The sequence below is a fragment of the Falco punctatus genome, assembly GCF_963210335.1.
Source record: "Falco punctatus genome assembly, chromosome: 15".
Taxonomy (NCBI): Eukaryota; Metazoa; Chordata; class Aves; order Falconiformes; family Falconidae; genus Falco; species Falco punctatus.
Genome location: NC_137595.1, coordinates 22,833,853 through 22,851,444, shown reverse-complemented (window position 1 = coordinate 22,851,444; position 17,592 = coordinate 22,833,853). Strand labels below are relative to the sequence as shown.

The window sequence follows — 17,592 nt, the reverse complement described above, 5'->3', positions numbered from 1 at the left end:
AGCAGCTGGCTTTGTACCCCCTGGGCACAGCAGGCTTTCCTGTCTCTTTTCCCCAAAGGTGGTGGGGGCTGCAGCTCCCTTCACCAAAGCACAGCCGCGGGGCTCCTCCAAGCCCGTCACTGCGATGTGCTGAGCAGGCACGCTGCTCTGTGGTCAGCAGCCCTCCCCCACCTCCCTCCCTCCGCCTCAAGCTTTATTTGTTTATTATTTTCACCTCCTTCGCAGCGCTGTCCTGCGTTTCTCCTGCTTCGCCCTCCTCCTACATCCCTGTCCCGCGCTTTGCCTATTGGTTGCCGGGGCTGCGCTCGGGGGGAGCCCAGTCATTTTCTATATAACCAACCACTCCATTCAGAGAGACCTCAGCAAGTCACGAGAGGGGAGAAACATTCCCTTGAGCACAAGCCCACACACACGACCAACTCCAGGATCTACAGCACTGCAGTTCTCCAGGGCCTGCAGGACATGCCCAGCTGCCCGCGCACTGGGAAGGAGCCGTGAGAGGGGAAGAAACTGATCCCAGGAGCATCCAGAGTCTGTGGCCATGAGGAAGGTAACTTAACTCTGATGAAAAGCTTTGCTGTTCCATGCACTAGTCTGCAGACAAAATGATTTCTTGCTTCAGGGTGAGTTTTCACACATTTTCCAGGTTGCCCCCAAGGGCCCCCACTCTGAGGGAGGCGTTGAAGGGACCGTGGTGCCTGTGCCAGGGCCAACAGGTGGGAAAGGAGAGGGTGCATGAGAAGAAATCCAGCAGACCTCGGGGGCAGGGGGAAAAGATCCTTCTGCTTACGGACCGGGTTGGGTTCACGGCAGGGAAGCAGCTGGGGATGTGGTGTTGTCATCTGCCTTTCTCCTTTGCCCCACCCATGGCATTTTTGCTGCCAGAGATGTTTTTCTGCATAAAAGGTCTGGTTTGCATTTGGCGAGGTTAGTCTGGCAGGAGAGTGCAAGCGGAGGTGCATCTGCCTTGAGATGAGGATGCTGCCTGGGATGCGGTGGGCTCTCCTGGGCTCCCAGGCAAGAGGAGTCCCAAGCCCCCTGGCCCGCGCATGGCACCTTTCAGATGGGAGCAGGCTGTGCTGGGTTATAGCAATGGTTTTCAGGCTCATCCCCTCTCCAGGAATTATTCTCTGATGCGCATGTCATGACTGCAGTGGTTTCAGTTGTGATTTGGACTAAGCACAGCATAAGGGGCATTTCCACTTCCACACGCCTGAGCTATTTGCTAGCAGAAGAGCCCCAGCCGGGCAGGTGGGATGGGGATAGCCCCTTCAGGCACCAAGTCGCTTCCCCAAATCAGCAACATGAGCAAAGCTCAGAGGATTTGAGGTCAAGCAATGCTGGCTTTGGCTTCACATCTCTTGGGCACTGAACAAGCTTCCTCATGCTCCTGTGCCTCAGTTTCCCCTGCAATTGAGAAAGGGTTATGCTTTCAAGAACTCTGAGATGTGACAGGCATCACGGAGGGTGGGAAGTAAACAGGCTGTTGAACAGAAGAAAACAATGCTTCTCTTCTACTAAATTTCTGGATTTTAAGGCAAGACGGGGAAGAAGTGGTTTTTTTCTCCAGTGCTTTGCAGCTGTGCTGTGGAGGGGACGGGCAGGATCCAGTGAGCCGTGTCCTGTGATACTCACATGAGCTCTTCTGCCAAATACCCAGGGGCAGAACAGCCACCCCAGGCTCTGTAGTCCTGCGCCGGAGAGAGCAGATAAGAGCAGCCCACTGCTGCGGAGGGCACAGGACACAGCCTCGCAGGGATGGTCACCTCTCTGTCAGCTGCTCACTCAAGAGCCACCACGTTTCTCCAAGCTCCCAGACAGCCCTGGGCGGTAGAGGCTTGCTGTGCCATCCGAAGCTGCTCCCTGTGAGCTGCTCAGACTCTCAAGGATCCCAGGCAGGAATTCTGAGCTGGGTCTGCCCTCTCCTATGAGCTGCAATGCTGTGGGCATAGTGGGGAGGAGAGGAGGGCTTTGGTCAGGGCACCGACCCATGAGCCAGCTGCCCCCGGTGTAGGTTGGGGCAGGACAGATTGCTGAGGACATTAGCAGGGGTGCAGGCTGAAGTCCCTGCACCAAGTCAGAGCAGGAATTTGTGCTCAGGTCTCCAATGAGTCAGGTTTGCGCTCCTTCAGGTTATTTATCCTTTTTCTCCCTTTCTTTCTTCTCCCCACCTTCCCAACATAGCTGGGTGCCCAGGCACTTCCACAAAGCCTGGCGCTGAGGAGCGCACAGCTGTATCCAGAGAAGCCGTGGCTGTGCCTGGCAGGACTCGCGGTCAGCTTGGCCATGCCTTCCCAGAGTGGGGATGGCGTGTTTCCACCATACATGCGTTGCTGGTCCTGGGGTCTCCCCAAGTCCTGGGCAGGGGAACCGTGCTACAACCTGGCAATGCCTTGGCTGAATGGGCCTGGGGAGCAGATCCCCGGGGTACGGCTGCTTTGGGCTCAGACCCCAACTCTGCCTGGTGCAGTCAGAGCAAAGGCTGGAGTCCCATCTCCAGTCCCAGGTAGGCACCCTGATCCCTGCCTAACCGCTTCTCTGGAGCAGAACACACCCCAGGGAAGCCCAAAAAGGCTCCTGTTCCTGCTCTAGGCACAGCAGTTTTTCCTCCCTTCAGAGCTGTAAAGTGTCAGAGTTTGAGAAACAAGTTCTTCAGCCACTTCGAACTAGGAGACCCCCGAGCTGTCCCTGCCTGTGGCACAGACAGTGCTGGGGCACAGACTGGCAGGGTGCTGACATCTCCCACTCACTCTCTAGACTCACTTCCCACTGGGGGACATATCTGGATCACCTGGAAGCCCCTTCCACAAATTCACATCGTGCCAGAGCCCTACAGCCACCCTCAGCTCTCTGCTGTGGCTGTGGAGCAGCAGCTTAGCGAGCCCTGGCTGGAAGCATGGCCTGAGACTCGCACAGCGCCCCCCGCTCGGGTGATATTTATTAGTGGTGCTCCAGCCCTGGTGAGCCTGAGAGACCTTTTGTCGTGCTCAGCAGTCAAATCTGCAAACAGCACAGGGAGATTTATATCCCCGAGTGTTGGGTTGAATGGGCACAGTGGATCTGCAAAGGAAGTGGTTCAATTAACGACGATAAGGATGGGGAAGGAGGGACTCTACTGCTTGCACATAAATCGAAATAAGATATCAGGTATCAATACAGCATTTCTGGAAAAAAATCTTGTGACATTTTCCCGTCATGGTTCCCAGCAAAACTGCACTGGGAAAAACTTTGCACTGAAAGATGGCATCTGGCAGCCCATAGGATCTGCTGAAGGGTGGGATGTCAGTGCAGCTCCGGCTTTCCCATGGCACAGACTGGAAGAAAAGGTCTGCTTGTCCTGTGGACACCCAGACAGGATTTGCAGGACTGCCCCGCTGTGCAGGCGTCAGCAGGGCAGGTGCCCCAAAACCGCTGGTTCAAACAGTCAGGAACTAGATGAGAAGTGTGGGGTGGGCATAAAAGAAAAGTCAGATTTGCCATGTGAGCAGCAATACCAAGGTCAGAAAGTGCAACGGCTGATTCAACACACGTGTTTGAGAAAAGGCAGGTGCCCTCATCTGCTGAAATACTGTGTAAGGGGCATAAGAGACTGTTTCCTTCTAGTTTGTTTATCGAACAGGCTTGTTCAATTTCAGCAGCGAAGACTCCCACCCACAGGGCTCAGCAGCTCTGACCAGATGGGATCTAATGTGGCATTATTTCTGGGCACTGTGATGACAGACTTTCTCCAGGAATTCCTTTCATTCAGTCTTGCCTTGTTCCTCCTTCCTCTGCTCACCGAGTTCTTGCCCTTGTCCCTTTCTCCACCTGCAGATCCCACCAAGACCCGAGCAAGGACGTCCCTCGAGCACGGTGAGAACTTCTGCCACCAACTTTGCCTTTCAATCCTCAATGGCAAGAGTCCCATCTCCCACCACTCTGGCCATTTTCCTGACTTGCCTCTTCTCTGGGGCACAGAGCCAGACCCCAAGGGCTTTTCAGGAGAGCACCAACCCCTTTGAGCTGCTCAGCCAGGAGCAGGCGTACAGCCTGGTCCAGCCAAGCCTGTTCCAGGACACCAAGCTGTCAAACCACTCGGAGACCCTCCCCAGGAGCACCAGCTCTGAGCCGCCCCTGCTGCCCGTGTGCGTGAAGCCTGCAGATATCAGACACATCTTCAAGTACATCAACACCATTGTGTCCTGCACCATCTTCATAGTAGGGATCATCGGGAACTCCACGCTCCTGAGGATCATTTACAAGAACAAGTGCATGAGGAATGGGCCGAATGTCCTCATTGCTAGCTTGGCGCTCGGAGACCTCCTCTACATCCTCATTGCTTTGCCCATCAACGTATATAAGGTAGGCTCCATGCGCACCAACGCTGCAGCAGTCTGGTGGTTGTGGGGATGGTGTCTGCTCCCACTTGCCTCGGTGCCCTGGGGAATATCAATCCTCTGCTCTTTATTACAGGCTCCATTTCTGCAAGGGAGGGTGTTTCTGCTCTCCAAAGGACGAGAAAAACAAACAAAAAGCTCAGAGTACATTCCTGGGAAAGCAGAGGTGTTCTCAGCTACAGCTGTGTTATGCACACACACACATGCAAACACACAACCTTCCAGATCTTTTAAATCTGATCTAAAATCACATGAAAAGAATTGCTTGCAGTCTTCTGACATCACAACCTGGTGTTTATTTCAGCTCAGTTAATCAGCCTCAAGCAAATATCTTTTTTATTCCAGCTAAACATGAAGACTCACCCAGGAATAAGGAAGAGGGCTGTAATACAGAACAGGGGCTTCTTTCAGGAGGCACTGACCCCTAACTAGAGAGAAGAGGCACAACAGTATCAGGGTGACCTGAGCTCTGCGCGGTGCACCGGGGCAGAGGGGGATGAGCAGATGCAGGCAGTAGACCTGAGACCCCAGTTAAGAGCAGAAGGTGTGTTACCACATCCGTGAGATGTGTTTGAGCTGTTGTGGCTCTTTCTGGCCAACTGCTGGAGACACGTTTTGGTGGGCTGGAGCCAGAGGTTTCTATGAAGGGATGCTGGAGGGTGAAGGGCTTGGAGCTCAGTCAGATTTGTTTGTTAAAGGGAAGCTTTAGCCTGCGAAGTGGACATTGAGTGCCAGAGGGGTCCTGGACCAAGCAGGCTGGATGGCAGGGGGAGAAGGCAGAGAAATTCAAATCAGGAAGAAGGTACATGTAATTTGACAGTGCGAACAACCAGATGTGGCTGGCGGGACGGTCTCAGATCACTGTGAATAGATACCCTTCAAGTGAAAAGTGACTGAAAACTATAAAGGTTTTTTAGCTCAAAACAAACAGGTTCTCCGTGAGCCTGATGATCCCCGCTGTTACAAGAATATGGCTCCATGTAGAGGGTTTTACCCGTGCCAGAAAACAGAGTAGCTTGGGGTGAGCAGCACTGACCCAGGGGAGGGCTGCCCCCTTCACCCGTGGGGTACAGCCCCTCTGCTTTCACCCACCGGGCCCCCTTTGCTTTGAATAAGGCACGATTTGTTCTGCCCAAGGCACGAGACAGTCTGGGGAAGGCGGCTGCAACACCGGCAGCTCTGCCGGGGGTCATCTCCCCCCTGCACCCATTGCACAGGCAGAGGCTGTGGAGGTCACCCAACAAGCATGGCCATAGCTGAGCCCCGAAACATTTTGAACAGCAAAGCCCCCCCAGTATTTGTACCCAGTCAAACCCAAGGCAGGGAAGATTTGCATTTTAATCCTGCCTTTGCCACACTTGATGGGAGATGCACCATCTAGCCAGGGAAAGAATCTGGGTCATGCAATGTGCATTTAACAAGAATGCACACTGTAACAGGCAACAGCAAAATATCTGGCAGACCTGCCTCCACGGGTTGCAAATACTTCTCCACTTTGGCGGATCTGGACTGCAGGGTCCATCTGTCATGTTTACATCACCCACAATATCAGGGCGGTTGGGTTGGTTTTAGCCTGGGTTCCCGAAGGAAAAAGGCTTGTACAACGGGACCGTGAGGACACGCGTCCAACAGCCCTTCCTTTCAGGATCTGTTTGCCCAGTTCTGATGCATTTCACAAGTCCCTGTTGTTGGAAGGCCCTATGTATCATAAAAAAAAAGGCATGTGGGACCAGGTGGAGGCTGTAGGAATGACTCCGCTGAGGGAAGCTGGCAGATAAACCAGTGACAGGCTCAATACCCAGCTCTGCGTCCTGGTCAGCTGGGAACTGGGGTTGCACTGGGCTGTGCACTGGGCTGTGCAGAGTCCATGGCTTAGACCAAAAGCCTACAGGACACCTCCTGTTAGCACAGGCTGTGGCTTGGAGACACACTTGCTCATCTCTTGGAGCTACAACTAGCACAGCTTGCAGCTGACAGAAAGCAAAGTCAAGATATCTTGTCCAGGCTAAGGACAACATCTTGCATTGGTGTTGCATGCCTTGTAACAGGAAAACTGGGTCAAATCCAGGGCTGGGACTCCCTGTTCTGGTCATGTCTAAACTGACATTTCCTGACTGATGTTCAGGATTTCACCAGGCCACCTAAGCAATCCCACTCCCTTCTTCACCTCTCCTTTCCAGCCACCTTCAGGAGGAGAAATTTTCCCTTGTTTGAGAAGCCCAAACTGACTACGAGCAACTTGCCCCTAAGGGCAGCCCAGTTCCCGCACGGTGCGTCTCAGCAACACATGAGACGGGTTGACTCCCTGGGTGCGCAGAGCAAAGGAAAGGGTAGGGTTGGTCGGTTGCCTTCACCTGAGACCCTGCTTTCCAGAAGAGCTTCTGGATTGATTTGTCTGGCCGCTGAGACCAAACTAAAGAGCTTGCCCAGGGGGATGGTTGTGAGTAGGAGGAACCTTAGGATGGGCTCCAGGTGCCATGGGGCTATAAGGGTTGTGAACGCAGGCTCACTCATCCTCATGAGTGAGGGGCCTGGACTTCTGCCTTCAAGGCATCTTGTCCTCACCAACATCTTCTGCTTGCTCCAGCTGAGCTTGGGGCCACGGTGTATGTGTTCTATAAGGAACCTGAGTATGGTAGAGTGTCAGAGTATGGTAAGGGCTTAAGACTTTGAAAGCCATCTGAAAGAAGCTGTCCTTGCTGGATTTTGGCTGTTACAGAGAATGACACCCCTTTTCCCTCTAAAAGCAACCCAAAGCCCATCGTGGTGTTTAGGATTCAAACATTCAAACCCACCCAGGGTCTGAAGTCAGGACCTGGTGTCTCCACCATCCTTCTGTCTATGTGTCAACTCACCTCACAACGAGCCCTTGGGGAAATGAAAGGTTCCCAGTGGATCACAAAATACTGGATAGCACACACTGCATAATCCCAGCAGAGGTAACCTCAGAGTGCTTTCAGCTGCTCTCTGTGGGCTTCTCACACCTTGTGGGTAACCACCTGCCATTACGGGAAGCCGGACATGCTTTCCTGAAGCAGCCTGTTAACCCTGTGGTTCTTCCCCAGCTCTTGGCAAAGGACTGGCCCTTTGGTGTGCAGGTGTGCAAGCTGGTCCCCTTCATCCAGAAAGCCTCAGTGGGCATCACCGTCCTCAGCCTTTGTGCTCTCAGCATCGACAGGTAAGAAAGAGCTTCTACAGCGGCACAGCCCAGCCTGAGCCACCTCTGACTATAGCATGTCCCTCCACTGTAACCAGAAGGCAGACTGCAGGGTGGCTGGGTCCCAGGCCGGATTCAGAGATGGTGGCAGGGTGCTGGCATGTAGAGTTGAAATCCAACGGTAACTGACTCTGGTGACAGAGTTTAAATCCTGATGGAAAAAGTTGAGGGGAGGATGCTGATGTGCTGGGGTGCTGTGGGAGGGTGGCAGCTCCCCAGTGGCAAGTAGACATTGGCCAAGGATAGCTACCATCACATCCATCCATGGAGCCCCTGTTGCTGATCTTTCCCATTCCACTGAAAGGGAAAGTTCAGGGGTGAAGGAGTAAGGTGTAAGGGAAAGAGCCTTTGGGGAAAACTCTAACCTGCGCCTTCTTGGCCCCTTCCTGATGGCTGCTTCTCTCACTCCAATCACGTTGGGCAGGTACCGAGCAGTGGCATCCTGGAGTCGGATCCAGGGGATAGGAATCCCCATGTGGAAGGCAGTGGAGGTGATGCTGATCTGGGCAGTGGCCATTTTGCTCGCAGTCCCTGAAGCTATAGCCTTTGACATGGTGGAGCTCAGCTACTGGGAACGACACCTGTGGGTGTGCATGCTTGCCTCCGAACAGAAATCCAGCTTCATGATGGTAGGTGCTCCATCCCACCCCAGCTGCAGTGCATGGGAGAGGGAGGCACGGGCAACCAGGGCATCCTCCCTCCTTGATCAGAGTATTAGATGCTTCTGTAGATGGCTTCTTCTAGCCATCAGGGTGAACACCAGGAGAGCACTATCAGAGAAAGCACAGAATACCCAATGCTGCAGTGACACGGGGCAGACTTGCCTTGAATATGGGGCCAGAAATCAGGCAGCTGCTCCTCAAGGTGTGTCATGTCTTCACCATCCACATCAGAAAATCATGACACATCTTTGGAAGCTTCAGAACCTGCCCCGCTGTCACAGCAGGCCAAAAAGCATCTCCATAACCAGTCTGCATGGGTAACCTCGCTCACAGGGTCAGCTAAGGGTGAGCAAGGGAATTAAGACACTTACAGAGCAACAGAACTTATCCCACTGCGTCTACCAAATCAGCTCCTCGGAACTGTTTCTTGCACAAGAGTGCCAGACTGGACTGGCAGCCAGACATAAACCAGCCTTTACTTCCTTATGTCAAACATGTGCACCCGCCTTGGGGGAGGGTAATCCCATGTGCACTTAGCGCAGGAGCTGTTACACTTTCACACATCAGAAGTGTCTGATACAGGCCAGCGTCGGTGTCAGGGACCGGGTCAGTTCATGCCCCAGTTACTCCCCCACCCCATTCTCCAGTTCCCAGTTGCTCTTTCTTTTGCATGCAGTTCTACCGGGATGTGAAGGACTGGTGGCTTTTTGGCTTCTATTTCTGCCTCCCCTTGGTATGCACTGGCATCTTCTACAGCCTCATGTCATGCGAGATGTTGAGCAAGAGAAACGGCATGAGAATTGCTCTGAATGACCACATGAAACGGGTAAGAAACAAGGAAGGCAGGCACCCTGGTATTCCCCAAATGGGAGGGAGTGCTGTCCAAGGGGAGAAGACCTACCTGTCCCTGTAAAGGACACGTACGAGCTGACATAGCCTCTCAGTGGTCAACAGCTATTGGCACACTGATGCAGATGCATGGATTAAACCAGGGAGATGGGCCTTCAGCTCTACAACCTCCAGTCTCAGGGACAACCCAAACCACCAGCGTTATGGCCATGGATCAGCTCGGTTCTTGATTTCTCATGGTCATTTATCTCTGGCAGTGCTGCGCCAGCCCAGATCACACCAAAGGCTGCATGTGCTGTATCACAGATGAGGGGTGCAGGGCAAAGAATGGTTTACGGTCCCCTCCCACACTTTGCAGAATGATCCCCTGAGGCAGACCAGCTGGCTGTCACAATAATACAGTGTGACGGGTGGATGGAGGGGGGCCCCATGTCCCAGGGAATGTCACCCCAGCAAAGTCACCAGGAGCAATGTTGGGAAGAGGCATTAAAAGAGTCTGGTCCATGTTGTGCTGCTGGTACCATGCCCCTTTCTGCAGCCTGGATCTCAGAGTCCTCCTCATGATGCAGAATTTGGGACCTGCAGGTTGTGCTTTGGACTCAAAAGGGGCACCCTGCTGTCATCAGATTACAGAAATCGAAGGGCTCTTGCTCAGCCTGGGGAGATGGTACTTTGCTCCACCTGCTCCCCCATGCTCAGCCACACCATCCCTTCTCTCCTGCCCATCTTCTCTTCGTAGCGCCGGGAGGTGGCCAAGACCGTGTTCTGCCTCGTGGTGATCTTTGCACTCTGCTGGCTGCCGCTCCACCTCAGCCGCATCCTCAAAAAGACCATCTATGACCAGACGGACCCCAACAGATGTGAACTGCTCAGGTAGGGGCAGCATCAGAAGGGCACTGAGCTGGGACCCCCGGCGGGCACCGGCTGAGGCTCCGCTGGGCTCAATGCAGGCTGCCGGAGCTGCCTTCTGAACACCTTGTTGCAACAGCTCCTTTTCTAGGTGACATTGCTCTCCTGGTAGGCACATAGAAAGGGTGTGGGGGACCGTAAGAAAGGAAAAACATTAAATTTTGAAATGTCTCTATAAAGCTTTGGGTTAAAGAGTGCTCCTGGTCAAAGAAACATTCCCTGCAGGGCTAAAGGGACTGCAGCACTTCTGAGGGCTTTGCACGCTTTCTGCCATGTGGTAGGTGCCCATCTTTGCCTCTCCTTTTAACCCATCATGCTAAAATCCAGTACAAGCCAGGCGCTGCTACTGTGCTTCAGTTTGAGAACATTAAAGTCACCAGGGGGGATCAGATCTCACACTTCTGGCTTCCTCAGGAAATGCTCCTCGCACTGGAGAAAGTGGTGGGCTCCTGCAGAGGGGACTGCCTTGGGCTCACCTCTATGTTATCAGTCACCGAGTGGCTCTCCGTGGGAGCAGGTTCCTGGGCCAGGCAGTTTGCAGACAGTTTGGAAACCCTCTCTCAGATGTCCACTCAGTGGGCTTCCAATATGTCCACCCTCTTTTCTCCCACCCCGCCTCAGTTTCCTCCTCGTGATGGATTACTTCGGGATCAACATGGCCTCCCTCAACTCCTGCATCAACCCTGTGGCTCTTTACTTCGTCAGCCGGAAATTCAAGAACTGCTTCCAGGTAGGGTGAACCCCTCCAGAGCTCCTGGCTATGGTGACCATCCCCAGACACCAGTCACAGGGACACAAGCCCCACGGACCAGTTGCCCCCATTGCAGTGGACTTCTGAGCTTACAAGATGAGGGGAAAGGTGGAGAGGGTTTGGCAAAGACACCCAGCAAGCAGTGGCAGAGACAGGTCTGGACCTCGCAGCTCCTGGCTCCCAGACAAATTCCCCATCAGGGACATGCTGGGGCCGCCAGCAGCGCACAGCGTTCCCCTATTTGCTCATATACATTTGATTTACTCATATATAATTTGATCTTATTTCTCCTCCCAAATTTTCCCTCAGCCAGGTGCCTCTCCTCCCAGCTCCCAGTTCACTAGATGTCTCTGCCCTGCTATGGGGAGGCTTTTGCCAGTGCAGGACCTAGGACAAGCCAAAAAAGTCCCTGTTCTGGATCAGAAGCATCCCCACAAACCATCAGATCAGGGACTGGGGCTGCTTTAAACTTTGAGGCCAAGTTATTCAGATATAATTTTCAGGAGCAGTGGAGCCCTGAGAAAGGAAGGGAATGGGATAGGATGGGATGGGGTGGGGAAGGAGTCATCTCCCAGCTGCTGTAGCAAAAAGAAGAGTTGAGCCCAGCTAAGCAGCAGAAAACCTGCGTTTTCTGTCCCCTGAGGACAAGAAAACACAACTGCAAAAGGTACCCAAGGTTTTGGTATCTTCATTTCCAATCCATACCAGCCTGCTCCCACCAGATCTGCAGGACAGCAAGGCTCAGAAGTGCAGGCTGCGATCCCCAGCCTGGCACTGCGCAGGTTGACTTGCTGACTCCCCCTCTTCTACCCTGTAGCCCATGCTTGTAACCTCTTCCTCCACCTTCTTGTCTCCTCACAGTCCTGCCTGTGCTGCTGGTGCCAGCGACCTGCTCTGAGCATCACACCGACAGATGAGAAGGGCTCTGTTGGGAAGTGGAAAGCCAACGGGCAGGAGCTTGGGCTGGACCAGAGCAGCTCCCGCTTGAGTAACAAGTACAGCTCTTCCTAAAGCCATGCCACCCGTGGGGCCGAGAGGAGAAGGCACCGTGCCAGGACAGCAGGAGCCTTCCGTTGCTCTCACATGGCCATCTCCTGGCTGGGCCTGAATCGTTTTTGCCTTCGTGTCGTAACCCACCTGGAAGGAGCTGCAGCATTTCATGGACCCCTGAGACTAGCGCTGAACCACACCGATCCATCCTCTGGTCTGAGTCGTCTCTGGAGGAGGGGGAAGGGGATTCAGATCCTTACAGGATATTTCACTTCCTTGCAGAAAAACCAAGTGACTTATGGCCATTTGTCTTGGGTGGAAACATGGGGTGGGGACATGTGTGTGGAAAGGGAAGGAAGGTTGAGATGTGGTCACTTTGAGATGGATGTGGGATGAGGAGGAGAGGGAGAAGACCATGAGTGAAAATTTCCAGCTGAAAAAGCCAAAGAAAGGCTTTGATAACATCCCTTATCATCTCCCTCTGCTGCTGGGACAGTGTGTCTTTGGGCAGAGCCAGGATAAGATCCAGGCACCATCCATGTCTGGTAGACCATCAATGGTGTGATATCTCCTCCTGTTCATGGTAGGGAGAGGTGGGCAGTACTTGGCTTCATTGTGTGACCAACCTGACTGGGGGAGCCCCAAAAGCACCCCCTTCTCTTCACCTTTTCCTGGGAAATCCAGCCCAGGCTCCCCACCCAGGAATGATGTTCACCCCACCTGTGTATGGCACGAGAAAACGGTTGTGTGGGACCGCAGGGCTGTGGCTTAGGGGATCAGCTATCCCTGCTAGAAGCTAGTAGCAGCATCCAGCCAAACCATCAGCTCCTGCTCCCCCCTCCAGGCGAGCTCCTGGCTCGCAGGGCACCGTTGCTGGCTCAAGGGGAAGTTTGTAAGCCCAGGAGAGGGAAGGCAGAAATGGCTCAAATTTGGGTGAGGCTGGAACCAAGGAACCAGCCTCCCACCTTTCCAGCTTCCTGCATAAACTGGAAGGAGCCAATTCTGCTGGATATAGGATGCAGGGGAGAGGATCCAGATCTGCCCTTCCAGAAGAGCATCCAGCCTTGATCCGTGGTCTTCAGCAGCTGCAAAGTCCACCGCCTCCTTAAGCCACTGGCTCCTGGGAGGGGGATCGCCTGGAAGACCACAGCTCTGAAGGGAAAACAGGGGTGCCCTGCATTTTAATGACTGTAGCTCATGTTCCGCCTGCCAACAAGGCTGAGCTCCAACAGGGCAGTGGGGCTGGACCCCAGTGTGCCTTGGCCACAGCACCATGACACCAAGGTTCATGCCATTTCTAAGGGGGACAGAGATGCTCATCCTCATGGTCAAACTAAGGTGGAAAAGGCAATGGGGAAAGTCCAATCTCAACCGAATGAGCCGCTACAGCTAACTGAAATACGGCAAAGAGCTTCCACAAATTTACTATTTAAAGTAATGAATCCCCGAGTGCTTTTCCAGCATGTTTTTCCAAAAAGTCATGCTTGCATCTCTTGCCAAAACTTTAAGAAAACCTGTATGAGAAAGTTTTAGTCACCAAGCTTTTGATGATTTTTCCTGGGGTTTTTTTCCTTCTCTCTTTTACCTCTCTCCCTTTCTTCTTTCCCTTTCTCATCTTGTCATGAGGGAAAAAAAAAAAAAAAAAACAGAGAGAGGAAAAAGGAAGAGAAAAGACCTGCAAATAAAGCAAAACACACTGAAATGCAAATATTTTACAAACAAATTACATTTCTGAAAGACAAAAGGGTTTCGACAAAAACAGAAAGCAAGCAATATCTAGACTAGCATGTTTTCCATAAACTTACCTACCTACTGTAGAGTTGTCTGTATCAATTCCACAGCGCTGCTGCTGTGCTTTGCCCTACGGCTGGCTCCATTTTGTTGGTGGACAAATGAAGTCAACGGAGAAAATTGATAAAGACTGAAGCATTCCCTGCAGACATCTTAGTAGAAGGATATTTTTTAATGATTGTGCTTATACAAAAAAATCTGAATTCTATGTATTTCTGTATTTGTCCACATTTACAGGCAAATGGATTCTGTGACTTCAACACCTCATACCACTCCAAGGACGTAGCAGTGGGTAAGCCAGCGGCACACCAAGCCTAATGCAATGTCTCACTCACACCCTGCCCTACCGCAAATTGTGGCAAATTCAGCTCCAGGTAGCCCAGCTCCCCGGCAGCCTCCTGCCAGGACAAGGCTGGCCCCAGGCCTGCGCTGCCGCCTTGCAAGCAGCCGCTACGGAGTGATTTGCTTCGGGTTAACACCTCTGCCATTGCATCTCTGATCGTACTCCCTAAAATTCACACGTAGACCCGAGCTCTGGGTCTAGCGTGCTCGGGAGGTGCCAGGGCAGCTGTGCAGCACTGGTGGCTGGGAGGGTGGGAAGAGACAGATGGGATGTGCTGACCTTTCCATCTGCTGCCACGTGCATCACCAGGGGTTTTCTGTTAATTACAAACCTCTTGGCACTTCAAACAAGGGTCTGCTTGTTGGGCCACACAATGCTGGGGGGCATGGAGGTCTCAGATCACTTGTCAGGTAATAAAGTCCTGTAACAGGCAGTATTTAGGATGCTAGCAGCTAACGGGGATGCTCTGACCCCGTGGTTACAGTTTCCCTCCCTCACCTGAAACGGCTGGCGCTTTGATCACAGGTTGAGCCAACATCTTTCTCTCTTGGGGTCCTCAATGCATTGCACAGGCCTGGAGCGTAGCCCTGGCTTGTGGGGACCCCACTGTGAGAGTCACATAGATGAGAAACACCGTGTAAGCAGGGGACCTGCCTTCTGGGGTCTGATTTGGGTCAGTGGCGTTACAGCCTGGACAGCCTGGAGAAGGCTGACAAAGGATGCTGTTGGTCAGATCTGGAGATCTGTCAGGTAAAGCTGGTAAGTCTGGGTCACAATAGGTAATTCAAGGCCAACAGATGTGCTGAGCAGGGCAGCTTCAGCCCCAAATCAGCACTGGAGACAAGCTGAGGATGAGCACGCACACGTGCAAGGAATGCAACTCCCTCTGTCCTGCCCAACTCTGCCCTCCTGGCACGTACATTGCCCTCTGCTAGCCCAGGTGCCAGTTTTCAGGTGCTTTGTTCCAACCTGACCCCGAGACACCAGTCACAGGACTGCCCTTAATTAAAAAGAAATAATGCCAAATGAACTGGAGTTGTCAGAACACAGGATCCCTTAGGCAGTCAGGAGAAGCAGCTTTCTTTAGAAATTAGATAGTTCGAGACCCAGGAGGGACGTGGACATCAGCTCACTGCACCAGGACGTGGGGGAGGGAGATACTGTTCTCTAGAGGACTGAAATACTTCGGGGACAGAGGAGCCAGCTGAAATGCCTCAGTGCCTCAAAACAGAAGAGAGCATCAAGCTCTGCATGTCCTCCTGGCAGAGGAGCCACAAGCACCAAAAAACTGAAAAAGCAAAAAAAAGCAGCTTAGGAGTTTAGAGCTATAGACCTGTCCCTGGCTGGTGCCATCCTCCTTGCTGCAAAATAAAGTCAGTCCCAACTGGTAAAAGTGAGACTTACCATGTTACAACAAGAGCAAGACACACAGGCAGTTTAGTGCCTGCCAGCAGCTGAGCAAAGGTTGTTCTGTCTTTTACTTGCTAATTTCAGTGAAGATTGAAGTACCTTGACAATTTCCCAGTGGTGATCTTGGTAATGCCATAAGGAGCAGCGTCCCAAACACTGAAGAGCCACGATCCTCTCCTAAGGACAGGCAGAACAGCCAGGACCTGCTGGTTTTCACAAGACAGATAGCAATTACAAGCACACAGGGGAATCCTTTTACCTTATTTAACCTCCTGGGCCCCAAGTGGCTAACATCTCTTTTTATGCTCCAAGAGCAGATTTAATCACTCCTGCATTAGCAGTTATACTCAGATCAACATTTCAGCCTTAAACGGTTCAAAACCAGTCTCAGATCTGCACATTATTAATACTACAACAAAAAGACTGACATGCATTCACCCCCAGCTCCAGACATTGCCACCGCTTGCTGCATGCCTGTTTAACAGTGACTTCATCCTCCTTTGGTGTAACTTTCCCCTTGTGTTTTCCTCCCAGACATCCTCTAGTAAAACCAACATCACAAAGTTTGACCAAGCGTGAGAGAGGAGAGAGAGGAGAAAAGAGCTGAGATACCAGCAGGACTCAGTACCCTTTTAAAGCTCTTTATCGCACTGGCATCCAGACAGCCCTTTCCCATTCCTAGAAGGTCTCCCTTAGGCTACAACCAAGGCCAGGGCCAGCAAGTTTCTGCTCAAGGGGAAGTAATGACTGTCAGACAAGGTGTGCGCGTGCAACTGGTTTTAGCTGTTCATGGGAATGCAAATGCGAAGAGAGCTCCCTGCTGCCAGCTCCTATTGCCCTTCACAGGCGAGAGCTCTACAGTCCTGGGCAGGCACATCCTTCCCTTGTTTCCCCAGGCAGAGGAAGTCCAGAAACAGTGCTTTGCCCAGACCAGCCCAGCCAACATGCAACTGGTCCACAGCATCCCTTGGGTGTTGGAAGAAGCAACAAGCTGGGTTTCAAGACCTTTTCAAAAAGCTGTTCTCTGTGACACCAGGGCTGTAGTCAGCTCCTGGTTTACTCACCCCTTTACCCTCTCCCCCTGCCCTGGGTAAACTGCTTTCCTGCTTTTTTTTTTGTCTCCCTCTTGCTTCTCCAACCAGAAAGTCCCCAGGCCTGCGCTTGCTCCTATGCAGCAGGGTGAAACACTCACCAGCACCCACCAGGCACAGCCCTCTTCCCCACGTGCCCCAAGCCCTATATGAAAGCATGCTTTAACCACCCACGGGTTTCAGCATGAAGAAAGCGGGCCAGAGGGGATCAGCCAAAAGCAAAGCCACGATAGCTACCCACTATAGATGTGGGACCACATTGGCAGGGCAGGCTGAATCCACTGCAGCAAACAGAGAGGCAAAGGAGCCTTATTATGAAATGTAGGGTTCAGCTGGCTTCTTGGCCTAGTGCCTGCGAACACAAACCCATCACCAGCCTGTCCGAGAGACCAAGTCTGTCAATTCGTATTTGAAAGAGTGATTTTCTAGAGAAGACCTGACATTTTACATCCTCCCTCTTATTCCTCTGTACGTTAATAAAACATGTTGGTGTTTGAAAGGAAAATCTCTGGGTTTTTCTTATTGAGCAGCAGGGGGTCTGCAAAGTCTGCTAAATACTTAATTGAGTGTCAGCAGGTTCCTTTGGTAACTGCAGACCTCCACTGAAGAGACAAGCAGCGTCCCCCCTGTGCAGAGCAAACTAGAAAGGTTCACAATCCTACGCCCTGCACAGAGCAGAAAAACCCCTGCAATTTCACGCCACATTACGCTCAACCAAAGGCTTTCACTTGGCTAGCTGCCAGCAGAACCGATCGAGGCCAGGGTTTCAGTGTTGTACCCTTTAAACCTGTTCATGAGGAGTGGTCTGGGCTTGCCTTTGTCTGCATTCTTCGGGGGGTTACAAAAAGCAAGTGGTTTTTTACTCATCTCACCTCCCAAATGAGCAGAGTATCATTTTATAATGATATGTTGAAAAAGGAAGGCTGGCCCTATCTGTTCAGTCAACTGCAATGGTGCGAGTAACAGAAAGATTTAAATTGAGTGAGGGTGCTGCCCCTCTAAAAGCTTGATTTTACACAGCACAGAACCCCTTTGCTCCCTGGGGCAGCTAAGTCTGTGCAGCAGACCACCTGCAAACCCTGTGATCTGAAAAGCCTGGGCAGGAAACAGCAACACTTGGAGAGGGAAAGAAGATGGAAGACTGAAAGAGCTGCCTTCTAGCTGTCATTTTCTATACCCGTGCTGAGCTGAACGCAGTGTCAC

At 52.4% G+C, this 17,592-nt stretch overlaps 1 protein-coding gene across 1 annotated transcript; it reads left to right on the top strand.

Moving 5' to 3' along the window:
- Positions 1 to 228: 228 nt before the first annotated feature.
- LOC308053712 (endothelin receptor type B-like) lies at positions 229 to 14,324 on the top strand. The gene is made up of 8 exons (XM_080365331.1): positions 229 to 550; positions 3,814 to 4,341; positions 7,442 to 7,554; positions 8,018 to 8,222; positions 8,932 to 9,081; positions 9,844 to 9,977; positions 10,635 to 10,743; positions 11,626 to 14,324. The coding sequence occupies exons 1-8, from the start codon at positions 542 to 544 to the stop codon at positions 11,773 to 11,775; spliced, it is 1,398 nt and encodes a 465-aa protein (XP_080221457.1). The 5' UTR covers positions 229 to 541; the 3' UTR covers positions 11,776 to 14,324.
- Positions 14,325 to 17,592: the final 3,268 nt, after the last annotated feature.